This window comes from Pseudorasbora parva, chromosome 24 (genome assembly GCF_024679245.1).
Source record: "Pseudorasbora parva isolate DD20220531a chromosome 24, ASM2467924v1, whole genome shotgun sequence".
Taxonomy (NCBI): domain Eukaryota; kingdom Metazoa; phylum Chordata; class Actinopteri; order Cypriniformes; family Gobionidae; genus Pseudorasbora; species Pseudorasbora parva.
Window position 1 is genome coordinate 14,502,104 of NC_090195.1, and position 21,523 is coordinate 14,523,626.

At 38.3% G+C, this 21,523-nt stretch overlaps 1 protein-coding gene across 1 annotated transcript in view; it reads left to right on the forward strand.

The window, feature by feature from the left end:
• Positions 1-21,523, forward strand: part of ctnnd2a (catenin (cadherin-associated protein), delta 2a) — a 396,135-nt gene that overhangs the window by 252,699 nt on the left and 121,913 nt on the right. Inside the window, exon 14 of the mRNA XM_067434320.1 lies at positions 19,599-19,731. Coding sequence (XP_067290421.1) covers positions 19,599-19,731 — 133 coding nt within the window. The remainder of the gene's footprint in view (positions 1-19,598; positions 19,732-21,523) is intronic.

Genomic DNA, 21,523 nt, shown 5'->3' on the forward strand with positions numbered 1-21,523 from the left:
CACGGCTCGCGGCTGTTATTTCAAATAGCGCAGCATATTTTAAACTAAATGGTTAACCGGTTTCAACCGGCTAATGAGGCTCAGTGATCGGTCAAGAAAATCTTTAGTTTTCGCCATCCCTAGTCAGCATGGGCACCCTGACTAGTGCCATCAGCTATGCAGCCCTATAAGCAACAAACTGTGATGCACTGTGTATTCTGACACCTTTCTTTCAGAACCGGCATTAACTTCTTGAGCGATTTGAGCTACAGTAGCTCATCTGTTTGATCAGACCACACGGGCCAGCCTTTGCTCCACATGTGCATCAGTGAGCCTTGGCCACCCATGACCCTGTCGCAGGTTCACCACTGTACCTTCCTGGACCACTTTTGATAGATACTGACCACTGCAGACCAGGAATACCCCACAAGAACATACAGGTCGCAATATTCCTTATTTAAATAATTCCCAACCAAGGCATAAACGCAAAATAAAGGGGCGAACCCTGGTTGAGTTGCATTGGTATGTTGAAACTCATGATTATGGTAAGGGGTGTGACATTTCCAAAACATGCTTGAAGCAGTTGACCAATCACAACACACTGGTCCAGTCGACTGATCAGCGCATAGTGCATTTTTTGTTTTTTGAAAAGTCATTATAGTAGACCCCGAAAAATAATATCAAGACTGTAAAAGGGCATAATATGGCCTCTTTAATTATTTCTACAGCAGCTGAGCTACTTGTTTAAAGTTAGTAGCATTTTTGCCAATTTTGACAACAAATTGATATTTGTTGGTAAAAATGCTAGTCTTTAACAATAAGCATCCCTTTTCCTCTGGTTCCTCCTAATCTCCACTACTTCAGATACATTAGATACAGCTCACACATACAGCATGTATCTGTCATAAATTATACATCAAATAATGGTTAGTCAGTCACAGGATATGAACACTATACTGGACGCAGCTCATGCTAAAAATAAGGGCATGGATTCCCAGAGGCTGAGATATTGCATTCACTGAGACTTTGGACTGATGTCGGTTCTTTCTCATTTCTTCCGGTATGCTTTGAGTTGTCAAATTATTTAGGCCAAACCCAACTAGTCATAACTCTGCCTGGGCCGCTGAGGATTTTGTCATTAACACTCCAGAACTGAGGCAGACGCTTTGATCCATTTATCAGTTCACGTTTTGTATAGTCTTTTAAGGTATTTTTCCTTGGTTCGTCACCATAATGACATTTCCAGACACATTAGCTATCGATGCTAAATTTGTAATCTGAAAGTTTTATGTAGCCTACTTGAAATGCTAACCCCAAAGCTTTTTACTTTTATCCGTCTGTCTGATGGTTTTTAGATGCTGGTGTAAGTTTGTTTGTTTGCTATAGACTTTACTTCCTCTGGCTCTCTCTGAAAATGGATTGAACTCTAAATGGACCAAGGCAGTAAAAATTTTATATGGTGTTTCTTACGGTGTCCCCAGGAGCATTACCTCTTTTCTGTCCACTTTACTGAATAGCAGAGCAAGAAGAGGCTAGTGTTGAAAGAGCTTTACTCACTGATGTGCAGCAAAGAACTGTGGGTATTTCCTGTTTGGCCTTGCTTTTCTTCAGTGTGAGGTGTTGAAAGACTTTTTGCCTCCGGTGGGTTTCCTGGTTTTGTTTATGTACTTGCTGTTTTGTTGTTGTTGTTGTTAGTTTTTTTGTTAGTTGGAGTCTTTATATTAGGGATTAATGATAATATATAGAGTGGTGACGGTATGACGTCAGAACCCAAAGTCTAATTCGCCGCTGGTTCCGTCGAGATTTTCCTATGGGTTTTTTTAGTTTATGAGTAAAATAAAGCCTGTGGTAAACATAACTTGACGATACTTTAATGTTTTATTCTACAACATACGCTGCACACACTCACACCCCAAGCTATCTTATCTAGTTACTTGTTAAAAACTTTTCAAAAATGAACATAACTGCTTTAAAATGTGCTGTTTTGCTATGGATGTGCGTTGTAGAACAAAACATCAAAGTGTATTCAAGTCAAGTTTACCACCGGCTTTATTTTACACATAAAACAACCCCCAATTATAAATCCCCATAGGAAAATCTCTCAGAAACCAGGGGCGAATTAGACCCCTGGTTTCTTATGTCATACCTGCACTGCTATGTTAGGGAGTCACTATATTGGGGAATGGTATAATATTGGTTATTGGCTGATATTAGTGATTTTAGTTGATTTTGGTCAGGATTGAGCAATTAATTGTTCACACAATGCACACAATTCACACAATGGGGCTTGTTTTAATACATAAATTGATGTTTTGTTTTTAGAAACACCACAAAAACAGGACAAAATTTAAGATAAAAGTTCCTAACCCCATTTTCAAATGACTAGTGTGAAACAAGGCCTTTGCTGAGGGGTTTAAAGATCTCAAAATTGAAACACGGGTTAAGCGTAGTGTGCAAAGCTCTTATGTTGAATTAGAAGTTTTACTGGCTAATCTTATTGGACATCAACGAAAACTTGAGAATGATTAAGATGGTTAAACCTTGGTTATCTTTGTTTGAAGAGGTGGAATCATGAATTTAATATTTTCCGTCCCTCTCTCGCTCATACATTCTCTGTGTTTGTCATCTACCTTTTTTCTTAGCGTTTATTCAAAGCAAACAGAAAAAAAACTGATCTCTCAGCACAAGCATTGATGGATCACTCATCTTGAGAGGCAGTATTCATCTTTTTTCTTTAAAACTTTCCTCAGCATTATCTGTGTAGGAGTTTCTGGAAGAATCTGTCCGTGAAACAATTGTTCATGGCGTACTGTCAATCTTATTCAGGTTTTGTATCAGTACAGCTGTGGAAATGTTTTTGTTTACATCTCACAGTCAGGAAGTTTTTTTGTTTTTGTTTTTTCAGATCCAATTTCAAGAAATTGTGAATCTGAATTGTGAGGTATAAATTCAGAATTGTGAAATTCTCTCAACCTTGGAGTCAGATCCAAACTTGGTCAAACACAAGCTCTGGGAGACGTGCATAATGCTTCTGTAAACATGCTCCGATAAGATGTGAGGATCTAGGAGGCCTTCTGCCCTTCATTACCCCAGCGTTCTTTGCTTCAGACATGGCCGTGCTGTTTATCTGAGGCTTTAGCAAGCATGGAGCCAGATGCTGCAGCGAGCTTCGCAAAGATGGTTTCTGGCGTGCTTTCTGACAGGTTGCGATCTGGCACAATATGCCTAGAGGAAGGTGAGGCCTTTATCCGCACACAGTGCTAAAGTGTGTTTTTAGGGGTTTTATATATAGAAAAGACCTGAAATAGCAACATAGGACATTAAGTCTTTTTCATCTAATTGGGATGCAGGTCCCATAGGAGACATGATGTAATAGAGATTTATTGAATGGGATTCTTTTCAGCTCTGCTTACCTTCTGGATGCATGCTGGGACAAATAGATGGCATCTCAGCTTTAAGCCACCTTTAGATCTCGGGGAAGCTACGAAATCCATTCCCACAGACCACTTTTGGCCAGGATCCAAACTGGAAATGGTCGTTTATAGACTCCATATGATCTCTGGCGGAGAGCACGCTAGCTTTCTTGTTTCATAAGATCTGTTTGGGGGAAAGGGATTGTACTGTATATATATAGGCAGGGATTAATGGTCATCAGAAATGAGATATTGAATAGCTGATGCACATGCCGATATCAAGAAAACAGAGTTGCGGATTATATGTGTATGTATTTATGTAGTAGTAGAAATATTTTAGAATGATATTTAGTCATTTTAAAGGAAACTTACTGTATATTTAAGATAAAATTTTGTAAAAAGAACTTTCAAATATGAGATGAATTATTAGCGAGTAAGAAGAACACTGCAAAAAATGCATTTCTCATTTAGTGATTTTTTTTTTTTCTTGTTTCCAGGCCAAATATAAAAAAAATCTTAAATCAAGATGCATTTACTAGATAAGTAAAATGACAGGATATTTTTTTTCTCGTTTCTGGGGAAACTAATCAAAATGAAGTGAGTTTTTGCTTAAAGGGTTAGTTCACCCAAAAATGAAAATTATTTCATTAATTACTCACCCTCATGTCATTGGACACCCGTAACACCTTCGTACATCTTCAGAACACAAATGAAGAAATTTTTGTTGAAAGCTGATGGCTGAGAAAGGCTTCAGAAAGGCCTCCATTGGCATTCAGTACATTCCTACTCACAAGACCCATAAAGGCACTAAAAACATCGATACAACGTCCATCTCACTACAGCGGCTGTACAATCATTTTACAATGCGACGAAAATAGCTATTGTGCTTACAACAATCAAAATAACGACTTTATCCACCAAGTTATTGACGTTAACTCGTCACATGCGCGATAATATGATGCAGATCCGCCGTTCAGATACATGACCCGGAAGAGGAGGAGCGCCGCTATCGCGTGAGTTCACTTCCGAGACCTACACGGAAGACAATAACTTGGCGGATAAAGTCATCATTTACATTTTTTTTTTTGCGCACAAAAGCTATTCTCGTCGCTTCAACAAATTATTTTACAGCCACTAAAGTGAGATGGACTTTGTATCGATGTGTTTAGTGCCTTTATCGGTCTTGTGAGTGGAAATATACTGAATGCCAATGGAGGCCTTTCTGAAGCCTTTCTTAACCATCAGTGTTCCAAAGATGAACGAAGGTCTTACGGGTGTCCAACGACATGAGGGTGAGTAATTAATGAAATAATTTTCATTTTTGGGTGAATTAACCCTTTGAAACAGGCAAAATTATCTGCCAATGGGGTGAGAAATAAAATCTTGTTTCTGTCCCAAACAGAAATAAGATAATTTTTCTCACCCCATTGCCAGATAATATTGCATGTTTTAAGAAAAAACTCACTTCATTTAGATTTTTTTCCCCAGAAAACAAGGAAAAATATTTTATGTCATTTTACTTATCTAGTAAATGAATCTTCATTTAAGATGTTTTAGATATTTAGACTAAATAAGAAGAGCATTTTTTGCAGTGTAGATGCATATGCCATCTTAATTTTTTGAATGTGTCTGTGTATATGTTACAATAATTAGTTGAACCTGCCCTGTAGCACCTATTCAGATATCAACTTCCACGCTCATCAGTGTAAATCTATTTTTAATTGGATACTCATTGGATACTCTCTGTAATGAGCACTATGTCACTGGGCTAAGGGTGTCCACTCATCACCTCTGTATGGGTTTTCACGTTGTCACTTGATGTTTTCCCTGTATAAATAGGCTTTGCTTCATATCCACTGACCGCCCACGCCATGTCTCCTGGTGCACACATTCCTATCCCCCTCTCATTCCTCTTTAATTGACATGTATGTCCTTGGATGTAGCCTGACCTTAGAGCCTCTGAGGGAAGAGTACCAAGGACAACTGTCATCTTTCATCACATGAGTCAGAGAGAATCATACCCGGACGCAACTTTGAGCGTTAAAGATCATCCTAACAAACCCATTCACCATGGAGGCAATCTTCAGAGATTCAGGATATGGCGTTCCTCTGTCACTTACTCTCTGATATGATCATTTTCATCAGTATTGCGGAGCTCCGCCTGATGGAGTAGATCTGACGCTTCAGAGACCCCAGAGATCGTCCATCCCACGCTTTCAGAAACATTCATTTAATGTTTCATGCCAGATGCAACCTGACCTCTAGATGTGTATCCTCTGATGTACCTCTCTTTAAAGTTGTGCCGTTGAGGCGAGAGAGGTATATATGTATCCATTGCTCTGTCAGTATCTCAACATAATCTGCATTTAGTTCATCAAGGGACACACTTTTTACATTTTCAGCAGTACTAAAGAGAAAAGTTTATTTGAATATGAAATAGGCACTCAGTATCAGGCAAAAATGTGGACACTTGATTATATGTTTCTTATATTCTAAAATGTAGCATAAACATAACTTTATTATATACAATGTTTTCAAGAAATTATTTAGCAAAGATGTATTAGAAGTTTATAATGATACAAATTATTCTTTTTCAAATTAAGGCTTTTCTTTTGATCTATCAGTGAATTCTGAAATAAATGTGTAACAGTTGGCACACTGCAAAAAATGCTTTTTTTATTTAGTATTTTTGTCTTTTTTTCTAGGCAAAATTTCTAAAAATTCTTACATTAAAGGGGAGGTGAAATGCTGTTTCATGCATACTGAGCTTTTTACACTGTTAAAGACTTGAATTCCCATCCTAAACATAGACAAAGTTTCAAAAACTAATGTTAGACGTTTGATGGAGTATTTCTGTGTTAAAAATACTCCTTCCGGTTTCTCACAAGTTTCGGAGAGTTTTTTTCGAGTATGGCTCGGTTTGACATTAATAGAATGGAAGGTCCTTGTATGGGCCGTGCGGGCTCTTCTCCTGGTAGGGTGCGTGCACGTGACTAGAGCGAGAGAGGAAATGCACGCCCATAAACACTTGCTCAGATGCAGATCCACTCGTCCGTGAACACTTATGACGCGCTTCAGCAAAGCAATCCGGGAAGGCAGCGCTGCATTTGAACCGATTTGAACGCAGAAATGACAGGAAGCTTCACAACATCGCGGATTTCCACGGTCAATGCTGTCACAGGACTTCACCAGATCATACTAAAGAAGTGTGTTTTTGACGGAGCGGTCCCAGCGATAAAGGTTCGGTCCTGCTTTGGAAGCAGCCGGTGAGTAAAACTGCTTCAAATGTCTGTGCTGTTGGCTCGTCGCGTGAGTAAACATCAGTAAACAACACGATCGCGTGCTTCGTCATTCAAATGCGCTAACGGTTACTCCATTGTTGTTCTATATAACGTTAACGTTACACTAGTCTGACGTGGAAAACCGTTTTGCTTGCTACTGCTAAGGTTTAGTCGCATACAATAGTCCATAAACCGAATCATGTCCTCATAAACTGCAAGTAAACACACACAAATGTTGACAGGCCACTAAATACAGTACATACCACAGAGACGGACGTCCTGCTGTTGCTGTTTCTCCTGTTCAATTTATTTCGGCCTGATTCTGGATCACGTATTAGCTGAATCCGATCGATAGCATACATGGGTCGATAGCATACTTGGGTTTGTGCGCACTCGTCATTCTTTAGCTCCGCCCACACGATACGCCTCCAGGCGCTCGGTTTTTTCCGGAAAGACTCGGTGCAGCCTATATTTCTTTTATAAATATAATAAAACTAAAGACTTTTCGGAGATATGAAGGATGCAATACTACTCTATAGGTACTCAAGATTGACATGAGATCGACTGAACCCCCCCCCCCCATCCCCCCCCCCCCCCCCCCCCCTTTACTAGACAAGTAAAAATGATTGTCGTGTTTTGGGGGGAAATAACTTGATTATAAGAGTTTGTGCTTAAAATAAGCAAAATAATCTGCCAGTGGGGTAAGAAAAATAATCTTGTTTTACGATTATTTTGCTTACCCCACTGGCAGATTATTTTGCTTATTATTTTGCTCTCTTAAATTTCAGTTATTCTTTTCCCCAAAACAATACAATTACTTTTGCTTGTGTAGTAAATACTTCTTGTTTTAAGAATTTTTAGATGTTCGGACCAGAAACAAGACAAAAATACTAAGTAAGAAAAGTATTTTTTGCAGTGCAAAAATATTACTGTTTTCAACGTTCAACATAATAATAATGAGAAATTTTGGTCTTCAAAATCTTGGTCACCGAATAATTATATTAGAATAATTTATGAATGATCGTGAGACAGAAGACAAGAAATTTAAGAGGAATAATGCTGAAATTTCAGCTTTTCCATCACAGGAATAAAGTATAATTTAAAATATATTAAAATACAAAAGTTGTTTAAATTGACTGTTTTACTGTATTTTTGACCAAATAAATGTCAAATAATACTTTGGATGAAATTAAGTAGAAAAATGATAAAATACCCCTGAATATTTATTGAGTAAACATGCAAGGAAGGTTGATTTGATGTTTGTGAATCATAGGCATTGGGATTCTGTAGACATCTGTTGCATTTCCTGCTGGAATTCTTGGCCTAGTAATGAGCATCGGCAGTTCAGAAATGCCTCACACCTTCACTTCAGCCATCTTTCCTTTTAAAGCAAACCAAGGACTCGTTGTGCGGCATGTCATCTCCTTTTGATGTGATGTCACATTAGTAATAATTGTGTGACAAAGGATAACAATTTCTTGACGGGCCTTCGTTCCGCTCGCCTTTGCGCAGCCTAATTATTTCAGGTTTGATGATGTGAAGTGGAGTTTGGACCTCTTCTGTCAACGTATTTGTTACCGGATACGGTTGAGCGAGCAAAGACACACAGGTCTTCAGAGACTACAACTTCAGCTTTCATCAGCAGTCATCCAGGCAGGGATTTATTAAAGTCATATCACCTGGGTAACAGCGCTTAGTATGCAACGTGGCATAGCACCCGGCTTAATTAAATTACTGACAAGAAGTTTGACTCTTTAATTGTGTCACTATCTTCCTGATTAGAATAGGAAGATTGTTGGGGGCTTCTAGGTTAATTCAAGATCATAGCATAATGAACTTGACACAGTTTTGCCACCAAGAGGCAGGAATGCTGATGAATGGGGAGGGGATATTTTTTTAAGGGTTGTTTATTAATTTTGAAGTAGCTGGTGAGGTCAGTGTAATTATTATAGTCGAGTAAATTATTGAGTAATTAAGCTGGTGATTATTCTGAATAATATGAACATATTATCCACATTGATTAGCTTTCTTGAGGTGAATATAGCTTTAAGCGACATTGTACAGCCTACAAGCTGTTTTATTGACGTCTTTCTCCGGTTGAAATACTGATTAAAGGAGTAACTCCACCGCTGGGAAGATGAATGTGTATTTAAATTGGGTCATTTATGTAGTAGAAATGTGACATTTTTTAAAAAGTCGGTGCCTTCTGGACTGAGAAAAGCCAGAAAAGTTTTTTTTTTTTTTTTGGCTCATATGGATGAAAGAAACAACTCCCAGAATGCACTTGCTTCACTGCCCAACGAGGCTACTCCCAATCAGTTACATCACTTGCCCATCCTGGCATCACCCCACCGTTATTTTGAAGTAGACACAAAGTGTCTGCTTAATACAGCATGAGCCGAACAAGAGTCACCGCACAGACCAGCAGCAGGAATCTGACTGAATCAATCATACGAATATACTACCGGGTTTCTACTGATACAAAGCTTGAGCTACCTGATACAAAGTAACCTTTTACGCGTAATCAGGCCTTGATATTAACACCCTGGTGTTAAGCTGGGCGTACACGATGTGATTGTTTTTTTATGTTGTACGAGCTCGCAGACGATTCTTCAGTTGATGAGTCGGAGTTGATGCTCGTATGGCCGCGGCTCGCAGCATGTGAGAGGAATTACGAGATGAGCCGAGCACGTTACGAGCACCTCACGACCTCCCGATTCATTTTGAAAAAAGTTTGGGGAGTCTGCACTATTTTCAACAGTTCTATATTGTTAAATCATACACAACCATGCCACATCTATGAGTATTATTATGCTATAAGTGGCTGTAATCATACAGCATGGGCATACACTGTCTCTCACACACACCTCTCTCTCTCTCTCTCTCTCTCTCTCTCTCTCTCTCTCTCTCTCTCTCTCTCTCTCTCTCTCTCTCTCTCTCTCTCTCTCTCTCTCTCTCTCTCTCTCTCTCTCTCTCTCTCTCTCTCTCTCTCTCTCTCTCTCTCTCTCTCTCTCTCTCTCTCTGGTTGTTTCTGTTGAATGGAATCTGCAATCTGCTGTTCTCTGCTTTTTAACAAATCATTTGCACACAAATATTTTTTTTCTTTTTCCTATCCAAAGCTATATCTGGATTGTACATATTGTGCATAATTTTACTCTTTCCCACAGATTTTGTGGTTACATCTGAAGTGAGCACACATAAAGCCATCTCTTAGTGCGAATTTGAGTTCTTTTTAGCTGCTTACTGCACTTAAACATTCAACGATTTTCAGATACAAAAATATTTTGAGTTTCTATTTATTCAACCAATTTCCTTCATTGTATCAACTCAAACTTTATATTTCAATAAACTCTAAATTTTAAGGCAACCAGGTTACTTACTTAAGATTTACAGTGACACCTTCTACACACTCACTTTTCCACAGTTTTCCATGCCCATTTGTTGTGACTTTTTCATCTCTTGAGGTGTGAACAACCAGACTAAAACAAGGTGTCATGGCACTTTTTTTTTAATCAAGAAATTAATATTTTAAATCCAGAACCAGTGTCCACACAGCGGACATTTACTTGATGTAGCTTATCCACGTTCTGTCCACAAAACAGACACTGAACAAAGTCAAAATGTGACATCAGAGACGCTTTAATCATATTAGTTCGGTCACTGATTTTGGCCTGAAACTGAAAATATCTAGCCTGACATGCCAGACCCACATCAAGATGTTTGGTCTGGAAATTCACCATTGACAGGGCTCAATCTGAAGGGCGGGATACGAACGGTTGTCTTTCAAACTCCCTCTGCACGCGATTGGATAGCGCTACAACCAACCAGAGCAACAAAGGTGAAGCGGAGCTCGTTGACAGATTAAACTTTCCGCGTATCCGGTCGGCAAAACTCTGAACACATCTTCCCTTTTTAAGAATGACTTCAGTGCCGTTCTTTGTTCTTTTCTCAGAGAAAAGCTCAACTCCAAGTCTTCCAGAGTCGCGGTCAAAGCTGATTCGAAAGACCGCCGCCGTTCGCCAGTTTCTGTGTTTACTAGAAGCACACAAACGCAACTCTGCCGTCATTGTTAAGCCCCAACCACTGACTCTATACACGATGTGATTGGCCCGACCAGAGTTTGGTTTTTACAGCTCAGACGTGTATTGAGAGTTGCGAGAAGACACTCGCGGCAGATTAGATTTGCTGCTGCTAGGGTGCGTCTAGATTTCTAGGCTAGAAAATAGCTTTCTCCGTAATATTTTCGATAGCTGAAATTTAATTTCATATAATAGCTTTTATATACAGCCTACTGTCTTTCACTGAGAGATGCAAATATGTCACATCCATGTATTGTACATAGGAAGGATGGCAGCAACCTTGTTTTAGAGCTCCATTAATCAGCTCTCTTGTTCCTGTACTGTCCTTTCTGTGGCGCCACTGTGATGGAGTCTAGTGGCTCTCTAAGGAACTCTACCCTGTTAATTGCCTCATTTAAAATCAAATTCCACCCCTCGCTCTTGAGCATAAATTCGACCATTACCCAGGAGATTTTTTTCCTAATTCAGAGGGCATCAATGGATCACTATTTCGTTTCTTTGGATTCCTCAGGCTTATCAATAAATCAGGCCTTCTGTGGAATATAGCTGGACTCTTACCTTATTAAAAACTCATTGAAGAGAACTTGAGTATATTTCAGTAATGATGCCTGATTATTTAGTATGGTGTTCTGCCGCCTTACAACTCATCCGCTCTAGCTAATTCACTTCTGTATTGTAATTTAAATTGTTTGCATGCTCAAAACTTAAATTAACTTCTGTATTGAGTTGAGATGAATTGATGGTCAATGATGGTCTTCATCATATCTAGATCTGACACACTGGCTAAACAATTACATTTAAACAGATTCAAATAGAAAACACGTATTTTATCTGTAATAATTTTACTGTATTATTGATGAAAATGAATGTAGCCTTGGCAAACATAAGTCTTCTTTCAAAAACATTTTAACAGTAGTGTATCTAAAATGCTATTCTGTAAATGTTCCCATCATTTATGCGCATAAATTGTTACAGAATAAACAGTCTACCCACCTCAAGTGAGCATTATTTAATGCACATTTTAGAATTTGTATTCACATCTTGGGGTTTCCATCCAGCATTTTTATCTCAAAATTTGCCTAAAATTATATGGATGGAAACCCAGCCAGAAGTATATACAGTACTCAGACATTAATTTGCACAGACAAATCTATTGTAGAGATTCATATAAACCTGTGGAATACAGTGGATTAGAAAAGTGAAGTTGTGAATGTCATGGGCTGCGAGGGTGAAATTAGAGTAGAGCAGTGCATGACGTGTAGTGTAGGTGGAAATCGCCTCACTACCCTGAACTATAGAGTCCTGTTTTGACAGTATGTGTGTGTACGGTGTACTTCTTCCTTTAAATTTGTCTGTATGGCCAATGAAACCCTTTGCTTTGATTCTCACAGCAGACTTCATTACGTTTCATTGAATGTCTCTGTGCCAGTTATTTACTGCTCCTTTGACTTGTGGGGCTGTAGTTCTAAGACAATCAGTCGGAGGTATTGATTGAAGTGGGATAAATCAGCTTTGTCAATGAAGTCCGACCGCAAACTGGCGTGAGATTAAATCAGCTTTATTCACTATGGCAGCTTTAAGCACTTGTATTAATGGCTTTAAATGCATGATGATGTTGCCGGGTGCCTGTTATTTTACTTAATGGCCATTAAAGGAATCACAGGGACAGTTTCACTTTACAGCACCTCTCGCTTACATGGCCACGATGATTATGTCTGAGACTCCATTATTAACATCTGCTAAAAATAATCCTCTGGCCAGGGAAGGCTGCAGGCTGCTGGACGGAGGCCATGACAACACCTGTCCGTTCGTATTAGCCACTGCCTATTGCCTTGCCAGCAGTCGTCTTGGGTGGACCCATCATTTCTCAGATTTGCTGCGAGGAGGAGGCATTGTGCAATCCTAAAGTCCAGCAGCTGTTACCTGGAACTGTGTAGTGGCGATACAGATTGTTTGAACACAAAAAGATAGATGTTTACACAGCTGTGCTTTGCAGGCTTCTCGCGTTGTCTCTCGCTCTTGACGCTTTGAGTGCCTAGAAAAGCGCTATATAAATATAATGAATTATTATTATTAATTATTATTTGTATATGTGTTATGTGTATTTCATTTTTATTGTTATAAACAAAGCATACAAATGATACACATAACTGCACCCCAGGGAAAAGGTACTGTTTTGTTAAAATTATTTAAAAGCTTACATAAACTAACAATGAGCAATGAATTTTCAAAGCATTTATTTGTTATATATAATGCTAGTTTATAAAAATGGAACTGTTTGTTCACAGTACATTAACAACTGTTACAAAAAATACAACTTTCGATTTTAATAATGCATCAGAAAAATTTTGAAATTACAATTGAATAATATTAATAAATGCTTTAGAAGTATTGTTGAATGTTAGTTCATATTAACTAATATACTGGTATTTAGAATGTTAACATACAGATAACTGTTATACACTAAACTTCTCCTGATTTTAAACTAATACATTATATAACTAATTAATGTATATTAATTGTGTCTTAAAGGGGTGGTTCCATGGCTTGGTTGTGTTAATGGGACGCAGTATAACATGTCTTAAAGGGTTAGTTCACCCAAAAATTAAAATTATTTCATTAATTACTCACCCTCATGTCGTTGGACACCCATAAGACCTTTGTTCATCTTCAGAACACAAATGAAGATATAAAATGAAGATACTCACAAGACCCATAAAGGCACTAAAGACTTCGTTACAAAGTCCATCTCACTACAGCGGCTGTACAATGCGACGAAAATAGTTTTTGTGCACACAAAAATCAAAATAACGATATAATCCACCAAATTATTGACGTGAACCCGCCGGATGTGCGAGAATATGACGCAGCTCCGCTGTTCGAATCATAGCAAATGCATGACCCGGAAGAGGAGGAGCGCCGCTATCGCGTGAGTTCACGTCAGAGACCTACACGGAAGACAATAACTTGGCGGATAAAGTCATTATTTTTATTTTTTTATTTTGTTTGCGCACAAAAACTGTTCTCGCCGCTTGGTACAATTATTGTACAGCCACTGTAGTGAGATGGACTTTGTAACGAAGTCTTTAGTGCCTTTATGGGTCTTGTGAGTGGGTCAGTGGGAATGTACTGAATCCCAATTGAGGCCTTTTTGAAGCCTTTCTCAGCCATCAGCTTTCAACAAAAATCTCTTCATTTGTGTTTTGAAGATGAACGAAGGTCTTACAGGTGTTCAACGACATGAGGGTGAGTAATTAATTAAATAATTTTCATGTTTGGGTGAACTAACCTTTTAATACTTTTTCAAAAAAACGCTGTATTTTTCTTATATTTTACCTTTATTCCACACCGCTGTCTCCACTGTCCTTTGAACGGCTCGTTTGCTTCCTGCTTCTATAAAGTCCATCCCTCCGAAAAACGCAATGCTCTTAGGTTAGATGGTCAAATGTAGTTTCCTGTATTTTTATTGGCTGAAGTGCCAAGCACAGGTTGTCTGGAAACGCCACGCTCCTTACCATTACGGGCAGAAGTCACATCTGCGGTGACTAGTAAGGGTTTATGATGTCACCAACCCGGGAAGAATCTCGTTGTAGTCCAAACTGGTGATTTTGTAGCCAAAAAAACTGCCATAACTTTAAAAGATATCTCCGTTTGCATTGAACTTTCAGCGCTGTAACTTTGCAGATACTGTTCATGCTCGAGGAGCAACATTACACACTAACTAAAGTTAAAAAAGTGAATTTGCATGCAACCACCCCTTTAATACATTATAGAGGATCATGATTTTGTACCAGCGAGATTTTATGGCTTGATCGTATGATTTTATTTTGATCGTATGTGTTGGTTTTTTTCTTTGTTTTTTTCCTTCAAAAATGTTTTTATTTATTAATATTTATTAGTTTGAGTTTTAGTTTTTAGTTAGTTATTTTAGTACTTTGGTAACTAGCTGAAACAAAATATGTTTATTTATTTTATTTGTTTACCTTTATTCAGCTTCAAGTTTTTTATGGTTTCAGTTAACAGTAATAACCCTGGAGTAATTAAGTCAAAAGTATTGTTATATGAATAGCACATTACACATTGTTTCAAAGCAGCTTTACAGAAATTCATCATGTTAGTTCATCGTGTCTGTGCATAGAGCAATGTATGATAATAACGATGATATGAACAACGAGCGAACTCGATTTTTATAGTGTTGTCCTTCACATATTGTATCAGTGCCACAGTAAATCTGAAACACTTCTGAGCGCTCCAAGGCAAATAAGAGATTTAAATATTGCTCTGTATGTTTCTTTTAAGAGATTTACATTTTTGTTGGTTTTATTCTAAGCGGGAGTATGCGATTTTTGATGGATATTAGTACAAATATGTGTTGCAGGACAAAAAGTTTGAAAAAGTATAATGAGGCACATCAATCAGGCACATTTATTTTAAAGTAAATAGGGGATATAAAGGGATAGTTCACCCAAAAATAAAGTTTCTTTCTTCTGTAGAACACCAAAGAAGATATTTTAAAGAATGTTTGTTACCAGACAGTTAACGGCCCCCATTGGCTTCCATAGTAGCCTATTTATTTTCCCTACTATGGAAGTCAATGGCATCCAACTGTACAGGTTTGGAACAAATTGAGGGTCAACTACTCCTTTAAATAATAATCAGCTTTTGTGAAAGAAGGAGCGTAAAACTTATATATAAACAACAACTTAAACATTAAATATTAATCGGTTCCAAAAAAAAAAGAAATACACTCAGCTCACTCACTGCTGTCAACTCCCAGCAACAAGGAAAAATATAACCAGTTTGAGCAGCACTAAATATGAATCATTCCTGGTAAGGCTTCTTTGGGATGTATAGTTTCGATAGGAACGCTGCCCGAAAAAATGTATATCATACACCCGACTCAATGCAAGTGTTTTTTGCGAGTTTCAGCCTAACGCAGTTATCATTTTCATGTCAAGGGCCATGTTGTTTAAATAGCAAATGCACTCACGCCCATCTTTTCGTTCAGGCGCGTTGCTATTTTGAGGCAACTGAAATGACTGTGCCATTGACCAACAAAACCTGTTCTAAAGTCAATAGAGCAGTATATGTTGTGTTATATAAACGGCGCGTTAGTAATATGTGCCTATAGGCCGGTGCAAAACACGCATACACGAGTCTATATTAAAAATAAAAGGATTCCTATCTGAAGAAGCATTCAGTCTTTCCGCTTGCAAATTCCATAATGTAAATAGCGAATCCACTATGGTGCAAGCGCGACTGGCTTTTAAAGGGAATCGTAACTGGTTTGTTGCACATTATGCCCAAAACACATTCATTATTCATTAAGAGACTAGGTACAACCCTTGTGGACAATGCACCTGGTGCACCGACTGTTTTTTCCTTCGTTAAACTAGCAAAAGGGCACCTCCGCAGTGCGCTTTAGACCATTCGCTCAGTTTGATAAAATTGGACCCTTAAAACTGCACTATGTAATTGTTTTACATCCACTAGAGGGTGCCTATTCAAAACAAAGTCATAGTTTGATGACGACAAGTTTGAGCTTAGAATCTTTGGACATGTGGTCTTCACCTCACAGCCAATGGGAAAGAATTGGGATAGACTCGGGCAGAAATCGAAAAATGTTTTCGGGCAGAAAAATGTTGATGGATGCAGTTATTAACGTTACTGTAGAATGAAGCAGAGCAGGACCGAATGTTGAGGAGCCGAGTAAGACCGCTGGAGCAATTGTAACAGACTTTTATTGACGGGGCGGGAAGTTGCGTGTGCAATTTTCGCTTTTCCGGTCATGAGTGTGAGGTAACGCAGCTCTGTTTCTCATATTAGATACATTTAAGTGTGTTTAAAATGATGTTATGACGTTGCTCTTTGCGTTCACTCAGGGGCTGCTGTGACACTTGTTCATACTGCTAAGAGTAAAGCGTTTCTGCCAAATAAAACCGGAAACCGAGCGTAACGCAGATATGAAGCAATTGACAGACGACTCCCTCAGACGTCCCAGTTCCTTGGTTAAAATAGTAATTTTCTCACAATTTGCAAATAGTTGGAAACATTTGGGCTATTGTAAGAACTTAACTGAACAAAATATATAACACTGGCCTAGTGGTTTTTGGATATTTTACTACAAAAATACTACATAGTGCACCTTTAATGTCCCTTTCCTTTGAGTGGAAACTGATTCTTGAATTTTGACATCTCTAAATTGTAGAATCAATTTTTTTGGAATTTGGAACTTGCAGCTGTAGTGAAAGGTTATAGATGGTTACTTTTGCCTTGGTTTTGCTTTATGTGAAAATCGTGTCAGTTTGTTTAATAAATTATAACATAATTTCGCAGTCTTTTGTTATGCATGTAAATGCTCCATCTGTATGTATGATTGTGATGTAAAGTGACTTATGACGAATGTGAAGATCTGGAACATGCGACTGTGTGTGTATGTGTATCTGCACACAATCATGCCTCTATGATCATGCATTGGATTGCGTTGCGCTGCTTCTGATCTTTCCTCTCTGTTAAACGCACTGAAATGCACATACACGCATATAAAAATTGTTTCTTCTGCCCCAGTTCTGTCACGCTGCCTGTGAAGTTGCTGCACACTGATAGGGGAAAAGAAAAAGAAACCGTTCTGATGGTGTCAACTGGCCCCATTTTACAGCGCTTAGCACAGCGCCTATGAAGCCTCCCCACTTTATACGCACATGACTGGCGTTTCATTTGAACTGGGAGTCCCTGCTAAGTTTTAATTAATCAAAAAGCACAATGCTTATCTTATCAGCTGATCGTTTTCATTTTGATTACGGGCTGGCGAGCGGGAAGACTGATCCTCAGGGGTAACGGGCCCCTATCTGCTGGCAGGCCGATGCTTATCGCTCTGTTTGCAGAGACAGGAGAGAACATCTGCCTTCTAGCATTGCTGGCCCTCAGGTTAAGGGCTTCAGACACCAGCAACCCTCCGAAACCCTCCTGCGGCTCTTCTTATCTCCATCAAATGCAATCTCACTCAGATAAAAGGCATTTGTTTAGGGCCTTTATTTATCAAAGGCTGACACGCTCTGTGATGGACTGAAATGGAAAATATTTAGCTGTTATTCTTCACAAAAACAAAGAAATGGCTATGACAGGTGTGCATTTGTTTGTGTTAACTACTAGACTTTTACTCCCTTTGAGGAAAATGCTAGTACTTCTTGGCTGTGTAAAACATAACCCCACGATTCTAGGGTCTTGTATGTGGTTTACAGGCCATTGCTTTATGGTTGCTAGCGTATCTGGTGGTTGCTAATTTGTCAAACCATGTGATGTCTTTTTTATATCATAGGTCAGATATTTTTTTATATTGTGCTTATATGTATATTTTGGTTGTACACTCCTTGGGCCCAGCCAAAAATGGCTAAACACTAAGATTTTAATTGTCACGCGTTTTTAGTCAAATTAGCTCAATTTAAGCAAATGCACTACTTAAAAAGCCATTGCTGCTTTAGAAAAACATCAAAGACAGAATGAGGCTTTTGGCAGATTATGGGAAGTTGTGTGTGGATTGATGAATCACAATGAGTTGCATGGTGATTCTCCAGAGCAGTGTATTTTGGGAGACTTTTTAGCTGCTGGTATTGGTGCGCTACTTCACTGAAAAATCCCGTAAGACTTTCATTCATCTTCAGAACACAAATTAAGATCTTTTTGATAAAATCTGAGAGCTTTCTGTTCTTCCATTGACAGCTACGCAACTACCACTTTGACATTTCGAAAAATTCATAGAGATCGTAACACCAATCCATATTTCACGAGTTCACACTTACAAATAATTCAGATAGAATAAATGGTATGCGTATTTGGCGTGCTGTCCGAGGAGAGGGCTCCGAGCTCGGTATTTGGCCCGAACCCAGAGTACTCCCCCGTATTTCTGGTTAGGAAAGTAACCAGGTGTGTGTGAGGTAGAAGGGGTGGTGGAGGGATGCTGCAAACTTTGTCAAGGAACATTGGTGAGTTGACTGGGTATTTATGTGATCCTCCACTTGAGCTGATTGGTAGACATGTTGATTACTGATTGTTGACAGCTGGTTGGAATGACATCATGATTAGGTAGATCATTTGAACGTGCTTCTCCCGAACTTAGTTTTTTAAGAAACATCATGAATCGAGTGGTTTCGTCCAAATTTTCTGAAAGGGATACAATCGCTTTTTATGATGAACAGATGTAATTTAGGCTTTTATTCACATATAATGATTCAGACAATGATCCTGCCCAAATTGCAAAGACAACCAAGAAGTGGCTTGAGAACAAGTCAATCAGGATCATGTTTTGGCCTGGTCAGAGTCCAGATTTGAACCATGTAGTGAATATTTTGGTCTCACATTAAACTGTGAGACATTTTTAACCATTAACATTGAGTCTATTTTTTTTCTTAGCTTCAACAAAGATTTAAAAATGCTTTATGAGATTGGCTGCTATGATGTAAGAGAAGAACTACTGCTGCATGGTTTTATAGATCATGAAAAAAAAAATCTCAGAGTACAATCAATCTTTCCGTCAAACTTCCTCAACATCAGTGGAAAGGATCAAATCTGCTAGTTTTCAGCCAGAGAAACACACAGGCATTCACAATTGTAAACTCCTACTGCCTCTCTGCGCCCACTGTTTCAGAGCAATAACACAATAATGGAAAACATTTTCCCTGTAACAGTTTCTGGAAAGACATTTGTTTCACTTTAACCTCAGTGTGTAAGAGATGTTCACGGTAATGGTGCAGGTCTGGCAGCCCACGACGTATAAGTCCTATTTCACCTCCTACTGTACAACAAAAGTGTGAAACTCACTTTCCTACTCTCTCTCTCTTTTTCCGTAGGGAGTTCGGTTGGCGAGATCCCGAGTTACCTGAAGTCATTCAGATGTTGCAGCACCAGTTTCCCTCCGTTCAGTCCAATGCAGCGGCATATTTGCAACACCTGTGCTTTGGAGACAACAAGATTAAAGCTGAGGTAAATATAACTTTATATCACTGGTCAAAGCTCTAATGATCTCTAATGTATCTGCTTACCAATGCACAATTTTAGGTGATGCGGAGCAAAATCTGTTTGGAAAATATTTGTGTGTGAAGAATAAGATAATTAGGGTTGAAAGTGTCTTCCATCTCTAATGGGACCTGAATGTTGGACGTTTCCACAAAATTCCTTGGACATTAATGATGTACTTGATTATCTTGGGAAAACTCTTCTGGAATACCTACCCAAAGATTTTATTGATAGATGTTGTAAGGTGAAATTAATCCTTGTACGTACTGTTGACAAATAATTCACTCCTTTATTGAAATTTGATGCCAGGTCTCTAATGGATCAACCCCCAGCAGTAAGTTTTCCGAATTATAAAGCGCGCCGTGGATTGCACCAGTAATTAAGCACTAATAGCACAGCCAAACAATACACGGAAAGCTGCGTATTGACAGCCATTCTCTACACAGCAGCTCTATAATTGTATCCCAGAGGCTTAAAAGAGGCTTGGAGGACGAGGAAATTAAATTTGGAGAATAAATCAGCGAGAACAAAACAGCAACAGAGGGAGAGACGAGCTAGCCGACAAACTTTTAAATGATATTTAATGAAAAAAAAGAAACAAACAAACAGTGAGACCCAAATTAGTTTATATAGCGATGAGCTCCACTTCAAACAAGCATTTTTTTCTCCATCTGAAAAATGTCTTATTTATTAAGAAAAGACACTGAATGAATCCCCCTGCTTTCTTTGATCCGCATGTTCATCAATTACAACACACACCGAAATGAACTTGTGTCATGTTGTTCTCATAAAGTATTTGGACCAATGTTCAATCATAGCTTGATTGATTAGATTTGGTCCTATAATATTCGGCTGCTCTGTGGTGTGCTATTTTTTTGTCTTGGAAATAAACCAAAAAACTAAATTGGCATATCATTTCCATTGGCTGTTCTCAACTGGTGTTCTGGTTGCAAATGATTATACTGTGCATTTGAAAATACAGCACTTGCCAATCATCTTTCCAAATTTGAAATTAGAATCATATATCAATCTTTTATCAACAAAAGAGAAGCTTTGAGATCTGTATGCGGTTTTACAAACCCCCAAATAAGCTCTATGGTTTAATGTTTGAAATTAAAGGGTCATAAAACAACAAGCATTATTGCCTCAGTAATATATTTCTTTGATTTCCGTGAGGATATGATATATATATATATATATATATATATTCATTACAATTAATGTCATTATTATTATTGTTATTATATGATTATTTATATATAGCCTAATCTTATAACGTGATCATCAACATTAAACATCATATAAATCAAAAGGCCTGTGTAAGCATTAGGGGTGTTGATTGACTCGATCTCCTCCATCTGTGTTTGATCATCGCTCTGAATCTGATCTGGATACAGTCTTTCACAAAAATGTGATTTTCTCAGCTTTTTGTTCAAAGTGTTGCTTTTTTAATGAAACTTACCTATAATCAAGTGTTGATAAAAAAGAAACGCATGAAGCTAGAATAATACTTTGTTGTTGTTGTTGTTTAAAGGAAGAGGGTCAGCTCTTTTTTTTAAATATTGCATGCTCAAATATTCATAAAACAAAATATTCTATGGGATATTACATTTTTGTGAAAATGGTCAAAAACCTTGGCAGTGGCTGGCAACTTTTTTTTTAAAGTGGTGGTAAAACACATTCTTTCGAAGGCTTGATTGTGTTTGTGGGGTGCACTGTAACGTGTGGTTATGCTTTGTGTTTTTGTTTTTTTTAAACA